This window comes from Trichechus manatus, unplaced genomic scaffold (assembly GCF_000243295.1).
Source record: "Trichechus manatus latirostris isolate Lorelei unplaced genomic scaffold, TriManLat1.0 scaffold00010, whole genome shotgun sequence".
Classification (NCBI taxonomy): domain Eukaryota; kingdom Metazoa; phylum Chordata; class Mammalia; order Sirenia; family Trichechidae; genus Trichechus; species Trichechus manatus.
Genome location: NW_004443946.1, coordinates 26,075,215 through 26,101,308, shown reverse-complemented (window position 1 = coordinate 26,101,308; position 26,094 = coordinate 26,075,215). Strand labels below are relative to the sequence as shown.

Below are 26,094 nucleotides of genomic sequence, written 5' to 3'. Positions count from 1 at the left end.
AGACATATACCGAACACTCCACCCAGCAGCAGCCAAGTATACTTTCTTTTCCAACGCACATGGAACATCCTCCAGAATAGACCACATATTAGGCCATAAAGCAAGCCTTAACACAATCCAAAGCATCAAAATATTACAAAGCATTTTTTCTGACCGTAAAGCCATAAAAATAGAAATCAACAACAGAAAAGGTAAGGAAAAAAAAACACATGGAAACTGAACAACACCTTGCTCAAAAACTACTGGATTATACAAGAAATTAAGGATGGAATCAAGAAATTCATAGAATCAAATGAGAATGAAAACACATCCTGCTAGAACTTTTGGGACACAACAAAAGCAGTTCTCAAAGGTCAGTTTATAGCAATAAATGCACACATCCAAAAAGAAGAAAGGGCCATAATCAAAACCTTAACCTTACAACTGGAAAGAGTAGAAATAGAGCAGCCAAAGAAGCCCTCAGGCACCGGAAGAAAGGAAATAATAAGAATTAGAGCAGAATTAAATGAAATAGAGAATAGAAAAACAGTTGAAAGAGTTGATCCTGTTAACAAGGCCAGAAACTGGTTCTTTGAAAAGATCAACAAAATTGATAAACCATTGGCCAAACTGACAAAAGAAAAACAGGAGTGGAAGCAAGTAAACCCGTATAAGAAATGAAATGGGTGCTATCACAACAGACCCAACTGAAATTAAAAGAATCATAACAGAATACTATGAAAAATTGTACTGTAACAAATTTGAAAACCTAGGAAACGGACAAATTTTTAGAAACTCACTACCTCCTAAACTAACACAGACAGAGGTAGAACAACTAAATAAACCCATAACAAAAGAAGAGATTGAAAAGGTAATTCAAAAATTCCCAACAAAAAAACACCCTGGCCCAGATGACTTCACTGGAGAATTCTACCAAACATTCAGAGAAGAGTTAACACCACTACTACTAAAGGTATTTCTGAGCATAGAAAAGGATGGAATACTCCCAAACTCATTCTATGAAGCCAGCTTAACCCTGATACCAAAACCAGGTAAAGATACCACAAAAGGAGAAAATTATAGACCAATGTCCCTCATGAACATTTACGCAAAAATCCTTAACAAAATTCTAGCCTATAGAATTCAGCAACATACCAAAAAAATAATTCACCATGATCAAGTGGGATTTATACCAGGTATGCAGGGATGGTTCAACATTAGAAAAACAATGTAGTCCATCACATAAATAAAACAAAAGACAAGAACTACATGATCTTATCAGTTGATGCAGGAAAGGCATTTGACAAAGTCCAACACCCATTCATGATAAAAACTCTCAACAAAATAGGAATAGAAGGGAAATTCCTCAGTATAATTAAGGGTATTTATTCAAAGCCAGCAGCCAACATCATCCTAAATGGAGAGACTTTGAAAGCATTCCCCTTGAGAAAGGGAACCAGATAAGGATGCCCTTTATCACCACTCTTATTCAACATTGTGCTGGAGGTCCTAGCCAGAGCAGTTAGGCTAGAAAAAGAAATAAAGAGCATCCAAATTGGTAGGGAAGAAGTCAAAGTATCTCTATTTGCAGATGCTATGATCTTATACACAGAAAAACCCCAAAGAATCCACAAGAAAACTACTGGAACTAATAGAAGATTGCAGCAAAATTGCAGGATACAAGATAAATATACAAAAATCAGTTGGATTCCTTTATATTGACAAAGAGAACCTCAAAGAAGAAATCACCAAATCAATACCATTTACAACCCCCAAGAAGATAAAATACTTAGGAATAAATCTAACCAGAGACATAAAAGATCCATACAATGAAAACTACAAGACATTACTGCAGGAAACCAAAAGACACCTGCGTAAGTGGAGAAGCATACCTTGCTTATGGATAGGTAGACTCAACATAGTGAAAATGTCAGTTCTACCCAAAGCGATATACAGATACAATGCAATTCAGATCCAGATTCCACCAGCATTTTTTAATGAGATGGAGAAACAAATCACCAACTTCATATGGAAAGGGAAGAGGCCCCGAATAAATAAAGCATTACTCAAGAAGAAGAACAAAATGGGAGGCCTCACACTACCTAATTTTAGAACTTGGTATAACCGCCATGGTAGTCAAAACAGCCTGGTACTGGTACAACAACAGATACATAGACCAATGGAACAGAATTGAGAATCCATGCATAAATTTATCCACCTTTGAGCAGCTGATATTTGACAAAGGCCCAAAGTCTGTTAGTTGGGGAAAAGACAGTCTATTTAACAAGTGGTGCTGGCATAACTGGATATCCATCTGCAAAAAACAAACAAAACCCATACCTCACACCATGCACAAAAACTAACTCAAAATGGATCAACGACTTAAATATAAAATCGAAAATGATAAAGATCATGGAAGAAAAAATAGGGACAACGCTAGGAGCCCTAATGCATGGCATAAACACAACACAAACCATAAGTAACGATGCACAAGCACCAGAAGAGAGACTAGATAACTGGGAGCTCATAAAAATCAAACACTTATGCTCATCAAAAGACTTCACCAAAAGAGTAAAAAGACAACCTACAGAATGGGAAAATTTTTTGGCTATGAAAAATCCAATCAGCGTCTAATCTCTAAAGTCTACAAGATACTACAAAACCTCAACAACAACAACAAAAAAAAACAATTAAAAAATGGGCAAAGCATATGAATAGGCACTTCACCAAAGAAGATATTCAGGTGGCTGACAGACACAGGAGGAAATGCTCACAATCATTAGCCATTAGAGAAATGCAGATCAAAACTACAATGAGATATCATCCCACTCCAACAAGGCTAGCATTAATCAAAAAAAACACAAAATAATAAATGCTGGAGAGGTTGTGGAGAGACTGAATACTTATACACTGTTGGTGGGAATGTAAAATGATACAACCACTTTGGAAATCAATTTGGCGCTTCCTTAAAAAGCTAGAAATGGAAGTACCATATGGGATCCAGCTATCCCGCTCCTTAGAATACATCCTAGAGAACTAAGAGCCGTTACATGAATAGATATATGCACACGCGTGTTCATTGCAGCACTGTTCGCAATAGCAAAAAGATGGAAACAACCTAGGTGCCCATTAATGGACAAATGTATAAACAAATTATGGTATATCCACACAATGGAATACTACACAACAATAAAGAACAATGAAGCCGTGAAACGTAACATGGAGGAATCTGGAGGGCATTATGCTGAGTGAATTTAGTCATCACACGAGGACAAATATTGTATAAAACCACTATTGTAAGAACTCAAGAAAAGGTTTAAACACAGAAGAAAACATTCTTTGATGGTTACAGGGGTGGGGAGGGAGGGGGAGGGTTATTTACTAACTAGATAGTAGATAAGAATCATCTTAGGTGAAGGGAAGGACAGTACACACTACAGGGGAAGCCAGCACAACTGGACTAAACCAAAGCTAAGAAGTTTTCTGAATACAGTCAAACACTTTGAGGGACAGAGTAGCAGGGGTAGGGGTCTAGGGACCATGGTTTCAGGGGACATCCAGGTCAAGTGGCATAACAAAGCTTATTAAGAAAATGTTCTGCATCCTACTTGGGTGAGTGGCATCTGGAGTCTTCAAAGCTTGCAAGCGGCCATCTAAGATGCATCAGTTCGTCCCAAACCACCTGGAATAAAGGAGAATGAAGAACACCAAAGACACAAGGAAAGTATTAGAAAGACAGAAAGGACCACATAAACCAGAGACTGCATCATCCTGAGACCAGAAGAACTAGATGGTGCCCATCTGCCACCAATGACCGCCCTGACAGGGAACACATGTCCCGGATGGAGCAGGAGAAAAGTAGGGTGCAGAACTCAAATTCTAGTAAGAAGACCAGACTCAATGACTGAGACCGGAGGAACCCCGGAAAGCATGGTCCCTGGATTCTCTATCAGCCCAGAACTAAGACAATTTCCCAGGCCAACTCTTCAGACAGGGATTGGACTGGACTGTGCAACATAAAGTGATACTCGTGAGGAGTGTTCCTCTTAGGTCAAGTAGATACAAGAAACTAAACGGGCAGCTTCTGTCCAGAGGTGAGATGGGAAGGCAGAGAGGATTCGGAGCTGGTTGAATGGACATGAGGAATCAGGTAGAAAGGAGGAGTGTGCTGTCATAGTATGGGGAGAACAATTTAGAGTCACATAACAATGTATGTATAAATTATTGTATGGGGGGAGAAAAATCTCTATGGACCAGTTCTTCTCTGTAATACATGGGGTGACTATGAGTTGAAATTGGCTTGATGGCACACATAAACAACAGGTGCATGCTGTTACCTCATTGGTGATCTTGGGAATTATAGAATTCTAGAGTTGGACAACACCTGAGATCTGTTTCTTGGTTTAAAATAGTAGATTATAAGTACATTTGTCAAAAAAAAAAAAAAAGAATTCAGAGACATAATGTCAAACAGATCTGGTATTTCAGTGTAATGAATTGTCTTTCCAAAAAGAATTAATCACTTTCCAAGGATTATGATCATTTATATCAGAGATCAGCAAACTATGGCCTGCAGGCCAAATCCAGCCTACCACCTGTTTTTGTAAGTAAAGTTTTATTGAAACAAGGCCGCACCCATTTGTTTAACTCTTGACTGTGGCTCCTTTTGTGCTATAGGAGCAGAATTGACTAGCTGCAACAGGGACCATTTGGCTCCCAAAACCTAAAATATATTCTTTCTGGTCCTTTATAGAATGTTTGCCAGTCTCAGATTTAAATAGTTTACCATGAAGCCTCATTTCTCCAGCTGGGAGTATGAAATACTTCCCCAGGATAACACCAATATGTAAAAGCAAGGAGCAACTGTGAGAATATTGCAGCCTACCAAGAATATCACCAACTTGTCATCTTCATCCTTTTTTAATTTATAAAAAGTGGTTTCTACTAAAATAACCATACCCTAGAGGTAGGTAGGTAGGTAGATAGATGACATTTCTTTTTTGTAATTGGTTATTTCAGTTGGTCAAAGCGATCAACTGCTAACCACCAGCCGTTCGGCAGGAGAAAGATGTGGCAGTCTGCTTCTGTAGAAATTTACAGCTTTAGAAACCCTATGGTGTTGCTGTAAGTCGGAATCAACTCAATGGTTTGGTTTTTGGTGGTTAGCTTTTATATTTAGTTACCTTACAGTGTAGCAGGCTTGTTTAAGTTGATATTTCTGTGTTTTTGTAACAGCTTTGTGTCCTTTCACTTTTTTTCCCACGTTAACATTACCTATGTATTTCTCTTATTTGCAGTACAATTTTTCTGATTCAGTAGTTTGTAATAGATCCACCACCAATGTCAGAGCCCGTTTAATTGCTTTATTGTTTTCCATCTACTCATAATCAAAGATGTTTAATGCAGATCTTAATTTTAAAATTCTAAGCTGGATATTTAGTCCCTGGGTGGTGCAGTGGTATAACTACTAGTCAAAAGGTTGCCAGTTCTAAGCCACCTAGAGGCCCCTGGAAGACCAGCCCTGGCAGTCTGCTTCTGAAAGGTCACAGTCTTGAAAACTCTGTGTAGCAGTTCTACTCTGCACATGTGAGTTGCCATATGTTAGAATCTGCTCAATGGCAACTAACAAGGTGAGTATTTACAAAGTATAGTGGTCACTTGAAAGTTGTAACATAACTTTCTGCTCAGATTTCACCAGTTTAAATTTAAGTTACTGAAGTTCTGTCCATATTAGACCCCACTTTTCTTTCTTTGAATGAGCCCTGGTGGCTCAGCGGTTAAAGCGCTCAGCCATGAACCGAAAGGTCGGCAGTTTGAACCTACCAACCACTCCGTGGGAGAAAAATGTGGCGGTCTGCCTTCATAAAGATTTATAGCCTTGAAAACCCTATGGGGCAGTTCTACTCTGTCCTAATAGGGGCATGATTTGGGTTTGGGTTTTCTTTATTTGTACAATAAGCAGTTTTCTTTTTATCTTGAAACTGTTTTCATGACATTGACAGTAGTCAGTGTGAATTCTACCTGTAACCTTGAAAGTATTATTAAAATAGAAAGTTTTGGAACAGTGGTGATGAACTAATTCTTAATGTCTTACATCCACATTACCACTGCCACATATTTATTAATGTCTGAAGTATTATGTAGTCTTTAAGTAAAAAAAACAAATTAAAAGTGCTTATGCCACTAAGAAGGAGCTCTGGTGGTACAGTGTTAAAGCACTCGGTTGCTAACCCATCTAAAAGGTTAGCAGTTTGATCCCACCAGCCGCTGTGTGGGGGAAAGATGTGGCAGTCTGCTTCCATAAAGATTACAGCCTTGGAAACTCTATGGGACAGTTCTACCCTGTCCTGTAGGGTCACTGTGAGTCAGAATCCACTTGATGGCAGTAGGTTTGGTTTTTGGTTTGATGCCACTAAGATGTGTATAAATTGTGTATTTCATACTTACTCTTGGTTATCTCTTCTTTTTAGCTAACTTTGACCTGCTCTATAGTACTGGTTTAAGTAGATATTTTAGAAAAAACAAAAGTAAAAACTTTTTATCTCCTCACATTGTGGGGAATGAATCCAAGGTCATGAAACACTTTATGTGCATACTGTCAAGTGCGAAACTAATTTGTGCTGTAAATTAGTTTCACATAAAGCACATTTAAAAAAAAAACAAACAACTTTATCTTCTCTCTCTGGCTTTTATCATTTCTAAAAAGTGCTCAGGAATCTTAGTTTGTATGATAAAAATTTAAGACTCTAAATTTTGCATACAGTACAGAAGCATTGCCACTATAGAATTTATGGAAGAAACTCTGGGCTTAATTTCTGGTATAGGCATTGCGTGTTAATATCTCAGTATCTGAATGAAGTAACTGTAATGTGGCAAATAATAGTGATGTACAAGAATCAGCACCCAAATGTATGAACAAATGCAAGAAGAATTCATATTAACCTGGTTTGTTCCCTTTTTTAGAGAGATCATAGGCCATGAAATATATTAAATAGAATGCCTTACTGAGAGATCAGTACAACACCATAAAAATTATTGTAAAAGCATGCTCAAAAAGTACAGAAATTTCCATAACTATGTCTGGGCCAAGAAGATGGTATATTATTTCTCTGAATGTTGTGAGGAGATTAACTGGAAAACAATCCACTTCTAAAATAACCTTTTATTTTTTCTAAGTTCAAACCCACAACCTTGAAGTAGCCCTATCTGTTGTCTCTCTTCTTGCACCCAGATATTGAACACTGTAGGCTACAATTAAACAATTGAGCGGACTGATGATAGCAAATTTAAATTTCTTACGTGATGTTTTCAGGGCCATTTGGCATCCTTCTGAATCACTGGGCAGCTGTCTCTCTCATTTCCTACAGCAGATATTTAACAAATTAGTTCTTTGAACAAACATTTCTTGAACTCCTACTCTGCTAGACATTGATCTAAGCTCTGGGGGCATAGCAGTGAACAGTATAGATGGAAAAAACCCTGTCTTCATGGAACTTAACCTTCCAGCAAAATACTAAATGCTACGTAAGTATAGGATAAATATGGGCAGTTACTGTAGTTGGTGGGGTGACTGTATGTCCCAGTTTGCTGGAATAGCCCCAGTGTAACACCAGCAAAGTAAAGCAGGTACTGTCATCTTCTTCACAGAGAAATTCGTGGTTCTCAGGAGCTAACCTACTCAACTTGTCATTCCCTTCTTTACAAATCTGTCTTTATTTCTACTCAGCCTCATCTCTGTCCCTCCATTTCAGAAGAAGGGGCATCTCTCCTTCTGTGTAAAAGCTTGTGTTCTAGCCCCATCCTATCCTGTCTCCTGTAGGACTTTGTTCTCTAAATTACTATAGCTTCAGACCTATATATCCAATTGCCTTTTGGACATATCCACCTGGATGTTACATAGACATCTCAAACTTTGCTTATTTCACCTGGCTACCACAACTGACCACTCTGACCAGGAACATAATAGAAGGTCCCAGTTACAAAGGGGGAAAAATATAGAACAAAATTCAAATGTATAAAAAGGACCAGACTTACTGGTGTGATTGAGACTGGAGGAACCCCCAAGACTGTTGCCCTAAGACACCCTTCAAACTTGGAACTGAAGCCATCACCGGAGGCCACCTTTCAACCAAATGATAGATCTGGCCTATAAAATAAACAGTAACACCCATGAGGAATGTGCTCCATAGAACAATCAACTATACGAGACCAAAAGGGTAACATTTGCCCAAAAGCAAAGATGAGAAGGCAGGGAGGGGCAGGGAAACAGGACAAAACAGGGTACCTAGGGTGGAAATGGGGAGAGTGCTGACACATTGCAGCAGTTGCAACCAATGTCGGGAAACAATTTGTGTATGAATTATTGAATGGAAAACTAATTTGCTGTGTAAATGTTCACCTAAAGCACAAAAAAAAAAAAAAAATTCAAACTGAAATCCTATTCTTACCCCTTTCAAACTTGCTCTTGTACCTCTTCTCTTCCCTATCTTACTTGGTGGTACCTTCTCTACCCAGTTACCCAAGTTGGGAACCAGAGAGGAGTCTTCAACTCCTCCCTTAACATTTACCATTTAAAACCTTGTCTTAGTCATCTAGTGCTGCTGTAACAGAAATACAAGAGATGGATGGCTTTAACAAAGAGAAGTTTATTCTCTCACAGTCTAGTAGGCTGTAAGTCCAAATTCAGGGTGTCAGCTCCAGGAGAAGGCTTTCTCTCTCTGTCGGCTCCAGAGGAAAGTTCTTGTTATCAATCTTCCCCTGGACTAGGAGCTTCTCCCCGCAGGAATCCCGAGTCCCAAGGACACACTCTGCTCCTGGTGCTTCTTTCTTGGTGATATGAGGTACCCAATTCTCTGCTTGCTTCCCTTTCCTTTTATCTCTTGTAAGATAAAAGGTGGTGCAGGCCACACCCCAGGGAAACGCCCTTTACATTTGATCAGTGATGTGACCTTAGTAAGGGTGTTATAATCCCACCCTAATCCTCTTTAACATAAAATTATGATCACAAAATGGAGGACAACCACACAATACTGGGAATCATGGCCCAGCCAAATTGATACACACATTTGGGGCAGGGGGGCACAGTTCAATCCATGACAAACTTTCTCATCTCTATTCCTATCTCTTAGCATTTACTTAGTAGCGTTAAGTGAAATCTCAGCCAAGGGAGCTCAGCCTTCATTTTGTCTTACCTAGAATCTCATGGTCTTCCTACCTCCTGTCAGCCTTTCTCCATCCCATCTGTAGTGCTGCCAGTATAATATTTTAAAATTGCAAATCTCTTTAATTCCTTCAGTAGTTCTTAATTGCTCACAGAATTAAGATTATATTCCTTAGCAGACATACAGGGTCTTCCATGACCAGGCCTTTCATCCTCTTTATCTCCCACTGTACCTTGCACACTCATCCTACTCTCAAGCCATACTGAACTATTTATAGGGCCCCACATTTGCCATGTTGTTTGCTCCCTTGTCCTATACTGCTGTTTCTTCTGCCTGGCATGTCCACAACCTTTATCACTTCTCTGCTTCCCTGTCCCCACCTAGGACAGCTAGAAGAATTATTTCAAGACCCAGTTTGATCTCCTTTGTATATAATCTTCCCTGATTTCACAATTGACCATGCCTACTTTCTGACATCATTGTACTTTGTTTTCAGGCCTATTACAGCGCTTATTACTGTATATTTCTTTTTGTTTTTCTGGGTATCACCTTTCAATGGACTGAGCTCTTCCAGTAGTTCCACTGTGTAGCATATTACAGGCACTCATCAATTGTGTGGTGGTGATGGAGATGATGAGCCTGGAGTGGATCACAACAGTTCATTTAAATGTGGCTGTGCCTCTCCTGTCGAGGATTGCTGGGCTTGGAGACGTACAGATGAAAATGGTAGACATTTCTGTTATCTTCCGTTGTCCCTTCTAGAAGCTGTTGCTCCAGCCTTTAGTACCACATTCTTTTTGATCTATACTTATGATATTCTGATATCTATTCTCAGCCTTTGTTTTCCTTTTATTTCACTTGTATTGTTGGAGCAGTTAAGAAGCCTTTAAATTACTATTACAAAATCCCTTTGCCCCATTTTTACTCCATCACAGGAGAAATCATACCCTAGCCTGTTCTCATTTGATTCTTGTGTGCCAAAAGAAGTCTTTCCTTACCCAGTGAAAAGAAGAGTCATGTTATAATAAAGATATTTTTTCAGCAGTTTTTTAATCCTCCTAGGTCCCCAAATTGTCTCCACATATTTAGTGCCAAATTAAAAGCCATACCAGTTCTTTGTTAATCCTGAAAGAAGAAATAATGGGTTTTAAAGATTGTTACAATGGAATAATGAAGACTCCTTAGGCTTTGAATATGAAAACTTCAGATGACCAAGGGTCCTGTTATACACATTGGGGTCAGAGGATAGTGGAATGGTCAACACCTCAGTTTAGACTTAGGCATTATTTCCCACTCCAGATACGCTGGTAGAAGCTACTTGTGGTGTAACTCCTTATGTATATAATATTTATCTGACTCTTGATTTTTTTGGTTGATTTTTTAAATGGGTGAAGAATCTAGTTATGAATTCTTTGCCCTTTGTGGAATGTGATATCTTGGTCTTGATTCCATCCGTCCCATCCCCTGTACTTAATTTTATCTTGTTTTGCATTGTGTTTCTAAAATAATGGCTTTAGCTTGTTTTCCCTGAATGTTTTCTGCAGTTTGGTTTGAGTATCTGGCTTTGGGCACCCCCCCTAAACTTGAATTTCATCTGTACCTGTGACTTTTGGAAGGCAGAAGTCAGTGTTGGAAGATGACCTTTTTTTTTTTCTTTTTTTAATATATGTATGTGTCTCCCCCCTCCCTTTTTTTTTTTTTTTTGTTTCTCTTAAAAGACTGGAAAAAAAGCAGTTAAAGCAGTCCTGTGGGTGTCAGCAGATGGACTAAGAGTTGTGGATGAAAAAACTAAGGTAAGATTTTTATAAGCTTATATGTGACTGTATATATGGGTTTGTTTGGTTTTTTTTTGGTCCATGATCAAATATAATGGCCTTAAGCTGTTGAAGTTAACTCTACATCCTTCCTCTTTGTCCAAAGTACAGTCTCCTGAGAGACTATTTAACGTTCAGGAAACCAATTTGGTTACTCATTTACCTTATGAAAAATAGAAGAGAATTTTCTCAACAGTTTGTTCTACATGATACAGCATGTTTAATGTAGTAAGCATTTTCATTTAATGTTAAGATCTGAGTTCTATTTTTGTTTTTATATATTTAAGAAAAATTTTCACCTCCACAAATTTGATGTTACAGATGGCCCACTTCTAAAATTTCTTCTTGTTCTTTAATAAAATATCACTTTTAGGAAGTGATATTTGAACTGATTAACCTGCTGTTTAACTGAAAACCCTATTTAAATAAAAATTTAAGAACTAGTAAATGGCTCATTTGATTAACATTTATGTAGAGTCCATACAACATCTCTCAAATTGTAGGTAGCATTTTTTCATTCGAGAAAAAGTGATCCTAAATGCCCAAATAAGGATAGAGACATAGAGAAAGCGTAAGGTGTTTTTTTGTTGTTGTTAGTTGCTGTGGAGTTGATTTTGACTAATAATGACCCTGTGTAGGTAAGTGCATTTAATCATTAATTTAAATTTTATGCAAGACCTCAGGTCAGGAAAAATTTTAACAAGAAAGTGATGTTTCAAAAAAAAAAAGAAAAACTCAGATATCCTTGGAAGGCGGAAAAAGTCTGGCAGATAAAGAGCAGTTTTGATGGGTAACTTGCCTGATTAATTTCAAGTGATTTAATATAGCTGCATTTTAGTCCTTTTGACCTTCCATCTAAAGCTTTTTTTTTTTTTTTCAATTTCAAGAGAAACAATTGTCTTGAATGTAAGTTATAATCATCTTGATTAGCTTATTTTTAAGAAAATTTATTTTTCATTAGTATTTTGAATGAAATTTGTCCTTGGAGGCTGTGTATTTGTTTTATACAATAATTGGAAAGTGATACTGCCCCCTGGTGGCTACTTTATAGCACTGGCATTCATTAGTTTAGCTCTTTCCACGTTGAGGGATAATAGTAATTGGTGGCTTGTCATCCTTGGATCTATAGTCCCACCTTTATATTTAGTTAGAAGCAGGAACTAACAAAATAAGTTAGGATCATTGTCATGAGGCCATGCCATGATCTATACAAATTTACTGCAGAAGAGAAGCCAAAATTTGAGTACCCTACCCCTTGAACAAGAAGCTGTCAGATTGTTTTGTTGTCCCATCTCCACACCTATTATGGATTGAATTGTGTCCCCCCAAAATACATATTGGAATCCTAATCCATGTTACTTGTGGATGTAATCCCATTTGGGAATAGAGTTTTATTTGTTTTATTAATGAGGTCATATCAGTATAGGGTGTGTCTCAAACCTGATCACTTTTGGTATATAAAAAGAGCAGATTAGGCACAGAGATAAGCAAGCACAAACGGGGGAAAGATAGATGCCATGTGGAGAACCAGGGAATTGCTGGGATTACAGAAACTGACACAAGGATATTCGCCTAGAACCAGTACCCTTAGTTTGGTCTTCTAGCCTCCTGAACTGTGACAAAATTAATTTCTGTTGGTTCTTTAAATCCACCCACTTGTGTAGTTTCTGTTACAGCAGCACTAAGAAACTAAGACACCCTGGTTTTGATAGCGTTCCTACTTAAAAGTATGGTAGTTCTTGGATAGTTGCTCAGAAGAACAGATAATTGACTGGAAAATGTGATTGAAGTGATCATAAAATTAAATTTTTATTACTAAGAAGTAAAAAAGGAAAGTCATTTTCTTTTTTAATGTCACTTCCAGTAATGATTAAGCGACTGTTGGACCAACTCTCCTGCAAACAACTATAAACTCGGGACAAAATAAAACAATTACTTGAAGACACTAGAGAATAACCCAAAGCAGGCAGATTCTAATAGAAAGTCAACACTTGGTAGAAGGAAATGACACTGGGCAGTTTTCCCATTTCGCAACTTGCAGCTTGAAGACAGAGTCCCTGGGTGTCAGAAACTGTTAAGCACTCAGCTACTAACAACAACAGCCTAAAGACAGGCTGTACTATACAAAAACCAAACCTGTTGCAGTTGAGTTGATTCAAACTCATGGTGACCCCATGTGTTACAGCGCAGAACTGCTCCAAAAGGTTTTCTTGGCTGTAATCTTTATGGAAGTAGATTGTCACGTCTTTTCTTCTCTAGCTCTGCTCAGTAAGTTCAAACCGCCAACCTTTAGGTTAGCAGCCGATCACAAGCCGCTTGGACCACCATATAGCAGACTCTGATTTCACAGAATCCCAGAATGCTATGATGTACCCAAAAGGGGGGCCTTTAAATAATGCTTTTGGTTTGATTGTTTTAGCACTTTTAGCCACACCTCAGCATATATAGATTCTAGGTCACGGAAAAATTAAATGAAGAGCCTTAGGGCCTCAAGATTTTTAAAAACATTTCGTGTAAACTATACCATTCACAAAGAAAATCAGACTCAAAATAATAATAAATATATAGAATAGTCTGGGGAATGGTATCATTAAATGAGTTATGTTGAAATTGGATTAAAGATATTGATTTATATGTATTGTTAAATTGAACATGGAATCTACCATAAAAGAAAGCTCTTCTAAAACTAGAATCAACAAATAAATGTTTTAGAGCAGTAGATGAGGTGAAGGAGGCATCTGGACTGAGTACCTCTTGGAATCCCTCCTAGGTCATATTCCCAGTATTCAAACTGCTGGCCTCAGATCTAACCCACTCCATAGCCTAGCTGCATTAGATGACGGACATAGGCATTCTTTATTGTGGAGCGAGCCTCCTATATTTCTCCTTATAAATTGGAATAACCTCATAAGTCTTCTCTTCTTTTGTGCTTTCCTTATTCTAGGACCTCATAGTTGACCAGACAATAGAAAAAGTTTCTTTCTGTGCCCCAGATAGGAACTTTGATAGAGCCTTCTCTTACATCTGTCGTGATGGCACCACTCGGCGCTGGATCTGTCATTGTTTCATGGCTGTCAAGGACACGGTGAGTCCAACAACGGGCATTTCATCATGACTATCATCAGTTAGCTGAGTGCCTTCCAGGTTGGCTCAGCCAAACAGTTTCCGGTACATTTTTGACAAGTATATGCTGCTGCATCTGCTCTCGGAAGTAGTTAAGCTAGCCTACTTTGACTACTTGTATTCAGGTAATTCCTACCTCTTTGTGTGACCCTGCAATTCACAGAGCAAGATAATCGGCTGAGATTCAAGGTCAGGCTGTGCCATTAAAAAAAGTATAAGTGCATTGGTTACAGTGGTTGTTAAACATATTTGAAAGCTTTCATTATTGAAACTGTGTTCAGGATTCTTAAATGTTTTTGTTTGCTGATACCTCTGGGTAGAAGATAGTGATATTTGGAAGGTACTTATAAATTTATTTACCAAAAGATTCTATTACAAATGAAGGAATTGAGTTAGAGTATTTTTTAATTAATTAAAAAATAGAATACTGAAGTATGGTAAATTGAACTATGCTAGAAATTGTTACATGGTAAATTTTATTATTTTTGTTTTAAAAATCTAGAGTAATTTTCATCCTTCATGTAAATTACCAAAATTCTGACATGAAAGACAAGTCTTTTGGATGATGATCTTACTACAGTTATAGAATTGAGTACACAGTAATTTCTGGGTTTCCTAAAAGTCCATGCAGGACAAGGCAGTAATAGCCATTTCTGAAGAGTACAGCTCAGTAAAGCCATTGCCAAGGCTTAACCTGGAAGGGAAGGTGGTGATGATGTTCTAGAACTGACCAAATTTTTTCTTAAAGCCTTGAGAGACAGTGGTATAGAGGCTCTGGTGTCAGATCTGGGTTCCAGTCCTGGCTCTGGCTCTTACTAGCTGTCAGATTTGGGGCAACTTACTTAATGTTTTCTGAGTCTTAGTATCCACTGTTATAAAATAGAAGTAATTGTTGTGAAGACTGAATAAGATAATGAACATAAGCACCACCTAGCGTAGGATCTGCTCCATGGTAACTGCTCCAGAAATGATGACTAGTATTGTTAAAGCTGTTCCTCCTTGGTTTGACACGGATGCTTTGAGACTGAGTGCTGCTTCTGTCTCAGGCCCTAAGAAAGCCCCAAAGACGCTGGTGTATTTTGCTGTCACTAGACTCAAAATCCAAAGAGTTCAAAAATTTCCCTATACTAATTTTAAAACTATTTTCTTGTCAAATCACGGCTCTTCAGGTGTTTGAATATCCTAGGCCAGTGGGTCTCACGTATTAGAATCACCTGAAGGGCTTGTTAAATCACTGATAGCTGGGTCCCACCCCCAGAGTTTTTGATTCAGTGGGTCTGAGGTAGGACTTGAGAATCTGCGTTTATAATTTATAATAAGTTCCCAGGTGATCTGTTGGTGCTGGTTGGGAGATCACGCTTTGAGAACCACTACCCTAGGCCTAGGAAAAACATTAAGCTTCTCTTTGCCTGCATTGTCCTTATAATTGAGCTGTGTTTACATGCTCTAAGAATCTAAGGATCTTTCTGGGTGTTTCATTCTTTCACACCTAGCCTTGTATCATCCTACTAGGAAGTTAGATGGAAATTCATTTGGATTCATAAAGACTAAGTCTGTCATCTTTAAATAAGCAGTCAGATGGTTTGTAGTCATGTAAAATTTTAGTGACAAAAATCATTTCAAACATTACCCCACATTGTGATAGCTGATGCTGTAAAATTCAGTGAAATTACTTGTTAATGGAGGAGTCCTGTCTACCTGATGTAATTCTGAGAGCGCCACAGAGGGCTCCCTGTTCCCAAATATATCTTCTCAGCACCACCGATGCCAACAGTTACACTATCTTTAACTTTTTTATTCCACCATTAGGAATGTAGTTTAAAATACAAATAACTGTAGTAAAAATAATCCATTGAATTTATTAAATTCACTCTGAGATAATCCAGTGTATCTATAAAGCAGTGTCTACCACACACAAACAACTCAGTGTTATCTGTTTAATTGCTTTATAAGTAGGGGATATAGATAAAAACATGCTTCAGCTTTTGCCTGTGTGTATGGATGAGAGGTAGAGTTGAGGGTTAGAGAGAGCTAGAACAAGATACGGAAAGGTGTGGGGAAAACCTGAAAGCACTGAGGGCCTAAAACTCAAGGGTTCCTAGAGAAGAGAGCATGCAGAAAGGCTTTCCATCACTCGAGTTGTATTTATCAGAAGTTCTAAGTTCATACCTTTTTTTCCTAGACATATGTTACGTTTTCTTTTTTGGACAGTGTACTCAATAAACTCCTGAGATCGCACTGCCTTTGCAGCAGTTTCTTAGAAATGCTCGGTAAATATTCCTACTGTTCCTCCTAAAGAGCAAATAGAGGTTTGCAGATCAAGACTGAGGGCTAAGAACCTTGAGCAGCGTCTCCTAAGCTGGTAGGCAGAGATAACGTGACAGAGGGAGCCTGTGTGATAGGTCAGTGGCTGTTCTCAAAAGCACAGGTTCCTGATGATCACTTTACATAAGGCCTGCAGCAAGCAGTTTGTATAATTAAAGCATCATAAGCATTACCTAAGGTACTTTATTCATTTTCATTAATTTGGCACACTAATATATTAAAATGTAATTTTAAGCTGGAGTTCCCAACATTTTATTTCGCTTTGTATAAAAACAGACTTATTTATTGTCCAAACTAACTCATAATGGCTGGTACTGTAATTCTAAAAAAAGTTTTTAAAACCTTCTGGTATATACAGGGTGAAAGATTGAGCCATGCAGTAGGCTGTGCTTTTGCAGCCTGTTTAGAACGTAAGCAGAAGCGGGAGAAGGAATGTGGAGTGACCGCTACTTTTGATGCTAGTCGGACCACTTTTACAAGAGAAGGATCATTCCGTGTCACAACAGCCACTGAACAAGCAGAAAGAGAGGAAATCATGAAACAAATGCAAGATGCCAAGAAAGGTACAGTCTGTTCTACTATAATGTGTGTTTATTTAATGCAGATTTCTTCAACAGGTTAATATTTTGAAGCTATCAGGAGCAAGCTTTCTCATAATCAAAGAGAAAGCCTTAGCAATATATGAAGACCTTAAGAACAAAGCTAGAAGTCTTACCAAAAGTGCCTTCCTTTAGAGCACCTAGTTTAGTAGCTTCAAAAATGTTTATGCTTTCCATTATGTTTAGCTGTCGGGGAAGCTGAGCATGTAGTTGAAGAAGCTGCAAAGACATTTTTCTCTGTGTTAAAAAAATTGGTAATATCTACAGCCTGGAACAGATTTTTAATTCGGAGCTGCAGAATTAAATTTAATTTTCAGATGCATCTGAGCTCTATAATGCATCTTCTTTCTTCTACCTTGAAGAAAGAATTTTCAGAGTTTACGGCTGAAAAGCATCCACCAGCTGTCACCTTAGGTGCAAATGCAGATGTGGATTTAATTGTGCTACTATTTTTATTGGAAACCTCGGTGATGTAGTGGTTAAGAGCTACGGCTGCTAACCAAAAGGTCGGCAGTTCGAATCCACCAGGTGCTCCCTGGAAACCCTATGGGGCAGTTCTACTCTGTCCTATAGGGTCGCTATGAGTCAAAATCGACTTGACAGCAGTGGGTTTACTATTCTTATTATTGTTTTTTAGTTCTTTAGTTGCAAAAGTCCATAGATTTTGAGAGTTTGGCGCCAAATTCTTTTTCCCATAGCTGCTAGTTTTAGTGTGTAACTTTGCAGGATGTGAGTTTTTTCAGGTACATATGGTACCACAGCAGAAATGCCTGTGCAAGTATTCAAGTTACTCAGGAGTCTGTTGTCTAACGTTGGGTTGGGTGTATTTTTGAACTAACTGGGAGAGCCTCTAACCTATCCTTTAGAGACATTGGGAAGGAGATAGATAAAAGGACATAGAAGGGTTTTTGAGTTCCTTAGCTATGTAAGCTCAAATTATATGAAGAAATTATTTGAAGACATTGCTAAGGTCCTCGTTATCTTGATTTTCTTGAGTTGAAACAGATAAGGCAATTGGGGGCTCATCAGTGGCCCCTGGCAACACTGCCACATCCCCGTCCTCTCCCACCTCTCCCACTTCGGATGCCACTGCCTCTGTGGAGATGAACAATCCTCATGCCATCCCACGCCGACATGCGCCGATTGAACAGCTTGCCCGCCAAGGCTCTTTCCGAGGATTTCCTGCTCTTAGCCAGAAGATGTCACCCTTTAAACGCCAACTATCCCTGCGCATCAATGAGTTGCCTTCCACTATGCAAAGGAAGACTGATTTCCCCATCAAAAATGCAGGTAATGTAGCATCCACCCGACTCACTGGGTGCTCTAGCAATGAAGCATTCTCATCTCTTCTGTCAGACTATCCACTCCTCTCTCCCTCAGGCTGGTTGGTGGTTGTATCTTGTGTCATTTTCCAGTAAGAGAAAACTAAATTCCATGGGGGGGGGGGAGGTGTGAATCATTCGTTTCTCTTCAACAAATAGGTGACAGAGCCATGAAGGGAATTTCTAGCCTGAGCTTAAAGGTCTGTGGTTTGTCCTGATGTAAGTGTACTACCTCTCAGCCAACCAGCTTCCAAACATCTAGAGTCTCAAGTTTCTGTTCTTATTCTTCCGCTTAGGACCCAGCAGGGAATTAATTAAACAGGCTTTAGAAACACAGTTAAATAGCATTACTGTCAGATGTACCAGAAGAAATGGGTAAGTGCCCATTGTCCTTGTGACTAGTTGGCTCCATAGTGAGGAAACTCTAAACGGGACTCCTGTGTAAATCCAAGATCTGTTGTTCATCGGAGACAGTGGGCTTGCTCACACATATTCATTACCTTTCAGAACTGCCACACAGGCCTTTGTGTGGCCTCTGTACAGCTGAGCCAGCCCTGGTTGCTCTATCCTCATCGTAAGATCCGGAGCTAAACTGTCAGATCTGATCAGTGCTTTTATTGGGCCCTAATTTACTTCCCTCTGAGAGAGGTTGAACCATTGCTATAACAGAATAGGAGGAAGCACTGTTTTAAGAGGACACTCTTACTGGTGGTGACATGAAAGTACGAGAGTTCTTTTGACAAATGAAACTAGGCCTAAAGAACAGTTGGACTAGATGATTACCGTGGGTCTTTCCAGCATTCAGTTTCTACAAAAACGGAAACAAGTACCTCTGGTGCAGCTGGGGAGCAAAAACTACTAATCTGTTTTTACAGGTGAGCAAACAGAGATTCAGCATGCATAATTAGCTTCCTCAGTGACACAAAATTACCCCAGAGTCAGTATTAAGAACAGTCTCTAGAGTCCCAGACCTCCATTCACTTTATCATGTTATCACAGTTCATATATTTGGTACTAGCAACCTTGGAGAAAATGGAGAGTGATGGCATTGTCAGTGTTTATTACAGAGAAAAGCACCGAGCACCCACTGGTGCCCCTTATTTTAACCAGTTTTTCTCATAGAATCACTAAATGGCTCTAGAACTTAGGCCACAGCCTTGGGAACTGGTTAGAAGGCACACAGGTTGCAGATGTCTTCTAGAAAGTTCTAGTCAGCTGAACATCTAGTGTAAAAAGAGAACAAAAGAGCACCAAGTTCTCAACACTGTCACAGAGGAGAAGAAATAAAGAAATTTGGGGATTTGCAAGGGAGGAAAATGTACTTTAGTACATGTATTGTTGACATTTTATACTTTCCCATCTGAAAAGCCAATGAAAATGATGATCAGTAAATTTTCTAAAACTGCTGTGTATCTCCATCTGACAGTTGATGCATTTTCTTCCACAAATAAGAGATTCAGTATAAAATGTCACCTTGTGTCATGCTGTTATATATTCAGGAGTATTCAGTTTTCCTGTCTGGAGCCCATGTCTGTTTGCCTTGCAGTGCCAGAGGTAGAAGGGGAAGCAGAGAGCATCAGTTCCCTGTGTTCGCAGATCACCAACGCCTTTAGCACACCCTCTGAGGATCCCTTCTCGTCTGCCCCAATGACCAAGCCAGTGACAGTGGTGGCACCACAGTCTCCTGTCTTTCAAGGTTAGTGCCCTCTTGGCTTAGTTAGCTGTTCTCTTCGGAACTAGTGCTTTTATTACACTGCTCACTAACTGTAAGTTGGCATCCTGAGCTTCCCAAGAACTGGTCAGATCCAGTAATTTCCCTGTTTGAGTCTTAGGCTCATTAAGTTTTGTTTGACAATGTCTTTGTGCCTTGTTCCCCTTCTTGCTTCCTAAGATGCCAGCATTCCTCATTTTGCATATACATACCTTTCTTTCCTCCCTTTCTATAAGGTGCTTCTAGAGGCCCATCCCACCACTTTCTCTGCCACTTGTCAGTTAAGGGTCAGTAGTATCCAGCCAGCTTTCCAGAAGCAGCAATCATCAGAATTGGTTCTAGTGCCGTGTCTTCTCTCAGGCAGTGGTTCTCAACTGGGGGCAATTTTGCCCCCCACAGGCATTATCTGGGAACATTTTGGGGTGTCACAACTTGGGAGGGATGCTGTTGCCATCTCGTTGGGTAGAGGACAGGGATAATGCTAAACAGCCTACAATGCACAGGACAGTCTCTCCCCTCCGCCCCAACAGAGAATTATCCAGCCCAAAATGTCAACAGTACAGAGAAATCCTCGGCTTGCCTAGTCTCTGCTTGGCCACAAGAGGCTAGGCATAAAGAAAAGACACCCCTTTGGGCTCTTCAGTTCATTTCATGAACTAAAGCTACTGTCCTAAACTTTGCCTTTGTGTCATTGAACAGTTACTAAAAGTTGTTGTTTGCAGAGATACTGAGTTAACAGTTGGTATTGACTTAAAGGTCAGCAAAGAGTTTATATAACTTAAATTACAGGCTTTTAAATTAGTCTTCCTTTAGAATTTGAGCTCCATTTCTTTTGGGAAAAAGCTCAGAAGAAGAACCAGGGCATTCAAATTGTGCTGTGGAGACAGTACCCCACTTCTGTTGGAGGAAGCTACTACATTGTTTTCCTCCAAGGAGGCCCATTTTGTAAGTAAACATTTATAGTACCAATAAGAAGAAGATACAACTTATTGAGCACTTAGCAATTTATACCTGCCACATGTGGTAAGGACTAGTGTATTATCTCATTTAATCTCCACAATATCTTTTGAAGTAGGCATTACGGGTACGAAAAATTAGGCTCAAAGAGATTAAGTAATTTGCCCAAAGTCACGCAGCTAGGATTTAAACCTAGGCCTTTCTCGATATAATACTCGTTAACATTCTACTGACTCTGTGTACTAGGCACTGGGTATACTAAATAGAATAGAACATAGTCCTTTCCTTGCCTTTAAGGAGCTCCCAGTCTGTGAGTGAGATAGGCTTTTAAAGAAGCCCTAGGTAAATAATACCAAGACCATAAGCATAGTTGCCCAGTCCCAAAGAGGGAATGATTACAGGGTAGGGCGGAGAAGGAGCTTCCTCATCTGCTCCATACTAAATATGATAGAGACCTGGAGCTAAGGAGTAGAAACTGATGGAATAGATAACTGGAGTAAAAAGAGCAAGGAGATTTTAATAAAGGGACTTTATCAGTGTAGCCATTTTAATAACAATCTCTAATCCATCTTTGCTGAAAGGTATGTGTATCCATTGCAAGATGGCATGGTTATCCATTGCAAGGTGGCATGGTTATCCCAGCACCAATTTTTCTGTCTTATGTTTATCTGTTACACCAGTATTGCACATTGGCCTGATTGACCCAGCTCCAAGGGGTCACTGGTACACACCCTGCATGAATTAACTCCATTGATGTTGTCTGCTCCCATTGTAGCTAATGGCACTGACTCTGCCTTCCATGTGCTTGCTGCTAAGCCAGCCCATACCGCTCTAGCACCTGTAGCAATGCCTGTGCGTGAAACCAACCCTTGGGCCAATGCCCCTGATGCTGCTAACAAGGAAATTGCAGCCATATATTCGGGTAAGGTGGCCACAAATGGTGGTGAGGACTCTGGGATCAGATACGTGACGTGGTTCTAGAATCAACCATTTACCTGAGTAGGAATCAAGGAGGAATCTCTTTAGGAAACGTATGTTCTTTCCTGGAAGTAAACTGCTATTAAGAGAGGATGGTGAAGGAGAAGGACAAAAGAGGTTAGATTGGTAGTTCTTAAGTATGTCTATGGGAAAGAACTACCTTGGAGCTTTTATAAAATAGATTCCTTGGCCCCACCTCCAGAGTCCATCACTGGATTTGGTGATATGTGGACATGCCCGTGGGAAGGGCGGACTCTGCCTCCTGCAATGGCAGGCCTACAAAAAGTGAGTCTTTGGAACTTTGTTTTTGCTTTTATAGTTTTTCTTCAGTGAACATTTATTAACTATAAAACCTAAAAGTTTAAAAATAGTAATAAAGGCAGTTCACGAGAAAGACAGTATGTGTCTGGAAACCAGGCAGGGGCCAGCAAGGTACAGCACGAGGTCACTGGTTTTCTTTTTGCCCTGATAGAGTAGAAGGGGAATCACCTTGGGCCCGTTAGCACCCGTGCAAGCTGGTTTCTGGACTGTAGATGAGCCATGGCGATGGGGAGAGCTTCTGACGCCAAAAAGCTACTTTGGTTCGATGTGTTTGAGCCACATCTAAACAGCTCCTCAACGTCCCTGGCTTTCTGAGACAGCAGCATGTCTGACAGGTTCTCTTTTTCTTGCCTCGAAACCTCCTCAGCTGGTAACAGAGACTTTCCTCCCACCTACCAAAAGCACAAAATATCCATTAGGCAGACTTATTCCACATAAGGATCATTCAAATAATCAAGGTTATAAGGCAAGGAAAGAAGCTCCTAATGACTGATTCTTTTGTCACTCTTCATCTTGTTGGTTCCAGGGACTGAGTGGGGTCAATCTTCTGGTGCTGCCTCTCCAGGTCTGTTCCAGGCTGGTCACAGACGCACTCCCTCTGAGGCTGACCGCTGGTTAGAAGAGGTGTCCAAGAGTGTCCGGGTTCAGCCGCCCCAGGCCTCAGCTGCCCCTCCGCAGCCAGTTCTCCAGCCTACTCCACCCACTGCCATCTCCCAGCCAGCACCGCCTTTCCAAGGGAATGCATTCCTCACCTCTCAGCCCGTGCCAGTCAGTGTGGTCCCACCCCTGCAGCCAGCCTTTGTCCCTGCCCAGTCCTATCCTGTGGCCAACGGGATGCCTTATCCAGCGCCTAATGTGCCTGTGGTGGGCATCACTCCCTCCCAGATGGTAGCCAACGTGTTTGGCACTGCAGGCCATCCTCAGGCTGCCCACCCCCATCAGTCACCCAGCCTGGTCAAGCAGCAGACATTCCCTCAGTATGAGATGAGCAGTGCTACCACCAGTCCCTTCTTTAAGCCTCCTGCTCAGCACCTCAACGGTTCTGCAGCTTTCAATGGTGTAGACGATGGCAAGTTGCCCTCAGGAGACAAGCACACAGAGGTTCCTGCAGGCACCTGCCCTGTGGATCCTTTCGAAGTGCAGTGGGCTGCATTAGAAAGCAAGTCCAAGCAACGTACTAACCCGTCACCCACCAACCCCTTCTCCAGTGACTTACAGAAGACATTTGAAATTGAACTTTAAGCAGTCTGTATGGCCTATGTATCTTGTTTGTACTTAGGCAGGGGTGGGAGTGGAGGTCAAAGGCACAAAGGGGACTCTGCTTTCCTGATAAGTACACTTTTCAGTAATCCCCAAAGTCCCCAGGACAAGTCCAGGCACAGAGTGGAGTGAGGGGTGATTTTGAAAGAAGTGGGGAAACCCATTCCTGGAAAAGAGCTGCCTTGCAGTTAGGCTAAAGAAGTCAAGGAAATGTTGCCCTCTCTCCTCATCTCCTTACAAGTCTCTGGAAACAGAGATGCAGAAGTATCTAAACAGGAATCTGTATTCAAAGCACACTTACTGGAATATAAAACACAATGGGAAGCAAAACGATCTCCCTTTGTTTTTCAGGCCATTCACCTGCCTCCTCAGTACTGGCCTGTCTTAGAGATCAAGAACAGAGTGGCTTGTGCTCAGGCTGGGTAAGAGAGGGGCAGGCTGTGTGGCCAGGATTCCCGGGAGGGCATGTCAGCAGTTGCCCGGCAGAGCTATATTTTGGGGATAAAGTTGAGCTTCCATTTTGAGTAACAGAATAAATATTATAAATATATATCAAAAAAGCCAAAATCTTTATTTTTATGCATTTAGACTATTTTAAATAGTTCAATATTAAAAAGTTGTATGAGTTGTAAGTAATCTTGCCAAAGGTAAAAGGGTTAGCTGTAAGAAATTGTACATAAGATTGATTTATCATTGATGCCTATTGAAGTAAAAAAAGGAAAGGTTGAAGGTGGCAGACGGGATCCCTAGTTTGTTCAGTATCGTTCATTGTAAGTAGCACATTGCAGCAACAATCATGCTTATGACCAATACAGTCACTAGGTTATAGTTTTAAATAAAGAAAATGAAAGAGCAGTATTGTCCTGGTCTTAAACTTATGATGAAATTCTAATGCCATTATTTTAATGGAATCTAAATATGCTCTATAGAGAACATGTATTTTATGTTAATCCTTTTTTTTAAACACTGAGGTGACAATTACATAATCATATCCACAGAAGGGAACACAGGTTACTGTGTTGGGTCATTATGTTGATGTTGGTTTAGTGGGTTTTGTTTTGTCCGAGTTTTGTTTCTCCGAGTTTTGTGGGGATGGGGATTCTGGTTTTTACTAGCTTTGTGTGTTTTTCCTGTTTTGGTTAGCAAAAAGTCCCATTGCCAGTTGCAGCCAGTTGACCTCTGGTCAAACAACATGAGATCCCATCTCATTTTTACTTTTAAACGTTGGCCTTACAATCAAATGTAAGTTATATATATTTGTACTGATGAGAATTTATAATCTGCTTTAACAAAAATAAATGTTCATGGTAGAAGATTTGCTCACGAAGGGCTGTTCTTTCCTTTTCTTTATTAGCAAATATGTTTTTTTGGTCTTGTGTGTCTCCATTCTGCTGTTGATCTCTAGTTTAGTGGCAGCTAGAAGATCTTTCACTGGGACTAGTATATCCTTAAAATTCGTATTTTCATTCATACTTTGGGCTGAGTGAGCCTGTGCATATCTCTAAAGTCAGATTCTTGCTGCACGGACATCACCTGGAGCTTGTTAGAAAGGCAGACTCTCAGACCCCACCCAGCCCTCCTGAATCAGAATCTGCATCTTAAGAAGATCCTCAGGTGATTCACATGCACGTTACAGTCTGAGAGCCCAGGCCTGGAGCGGTGATACTCAACCTTGGCTACACAGTGGAATTAGCTGGAGGACTTTTACAATATTACTGCCCAGCCCACAACCCAGGTCAGTTAAACCAAAATCTCTAGTGGGGTTGGAAGCCCAGGTTTTTTTTTTTTTTTTAAGCTCCCTATGCAAGAAGGTTGAGAACCACTAGTCTAGAGTGAGTTTTACTCTAGTCTCTAACCCTAGCTCACTATTCTATGGCTAACAACTCTTAAGAAGAGCTAACTGCAGAGAGTAAGCTAACCTCAGTATTACCTTCTGCTAAATTCTGGTTCAGTTGAAGAAACTGGGGAGTCCAGGAAAGTAACCCGTATTTTCCAATTTCTATAGCAAAACCAGGCATGGTAAATGAAAAGGAATGAGTCTCAATGATGTTTTTTTAAACGGAAAGAAAAACACCTCTGCCCCTCACCCACGTTTCTTTTGTTGAATCGGGGGGTTGATCAAAAAGTGTCACTCACCCATGATGCAGTTTGTCTCTTTTCCAGCCACTGTGTTGGTAATAAAGTCACCTTTCAGAGCTTTATAGTCCCTGTAAGGCTTGTCTTTCCTGGGTACAAGGATAACCTTTATTACCAGGCCCAGTCCGTCCTTTGGAGAACTTATAGAAAGTTAAAGTGGACAGGGACTTGGAAGCTCATTGAGTCCATGCCTCTCATTTAAGCAATGAGGAATTGGAGGTTCTGAGAGATGAAGAATGACTTTCCTCAGCTCAAATCATTTCTGAAACAACTTCCCTGTTGTTGTCTCATTGTCCTCCTCCCACTGGCATCCCTTTCTGGCTAAGGCTTTTTTTTTTTTTTTTTTATGTACTTCAGGTGAAGGCTTACAGAACAAATAGTTTCTCATGAACCAGTAGCACACATATT

The 26,094-nt window shown here is 40.0% G+C and overlaps 2 protein-coding genes across 6 annotated transcripts in view; one reads left to right on the top strand and one right to left on the bottom strand.

Annotated features, from left to right (window-relative positions):
• Positions 1-24,863, top strand: part of NUMB (NUMB endocytic adaptor protein) — a 175,407-nt gene extending 150,544 nt beyond the window's left edge. For 4 of the 5 annotated variants that reach the window (XM_023726357.1, XM_023726356.1, XM_004371019.2 and 1 more), the window contains 6 exons: positions 10,859-10,933; positions 13,899-14,039; positions 16,761-16,965; positions 17,998-18,291; positions 19,870-20,019; positions 22,817-24,863. In XM_023726357.1, coding sequence (XP_023582125.1) covers positions 10,859-10,933; positions 13,899-14,039; positions 16,761-16,965; positions 17,998-18,291; positions 19,870-20,019; positions 22,817-23,532 — 1,581 coding nt within the window. In that variant the 3' untranslated portion in view covers positions 23,533-24,863. Of the gene's footprint in view, positions 1-10,858; positions 10,934-13,898; positions 14,040-16,760; positions 16,966-17,997; positions 18,292-19,869; positions 20,020-21,766; positions 21,914-22,816 lie in introns of all 5 variants that reach the window. The other variant, XM_023726355.1, reaches the window with a different exon arrangement.
• PAPLN (papilin, proteoglycan like sulfated glycoprotein) overlaps positions 22,310-26,094 on the bottom strand; it is a 43,208-nt gene continuing 39,423 nt past the window's right edge. The window contains exon 28 of the mRNA XM_023726358.1: positions 22,310-22,682. The gene's annotated coding sequence lies outside the window, so the exon portion shown is untranslated. The remainder of the gene's footprint in view (positions 22,683-26,094) is intronic.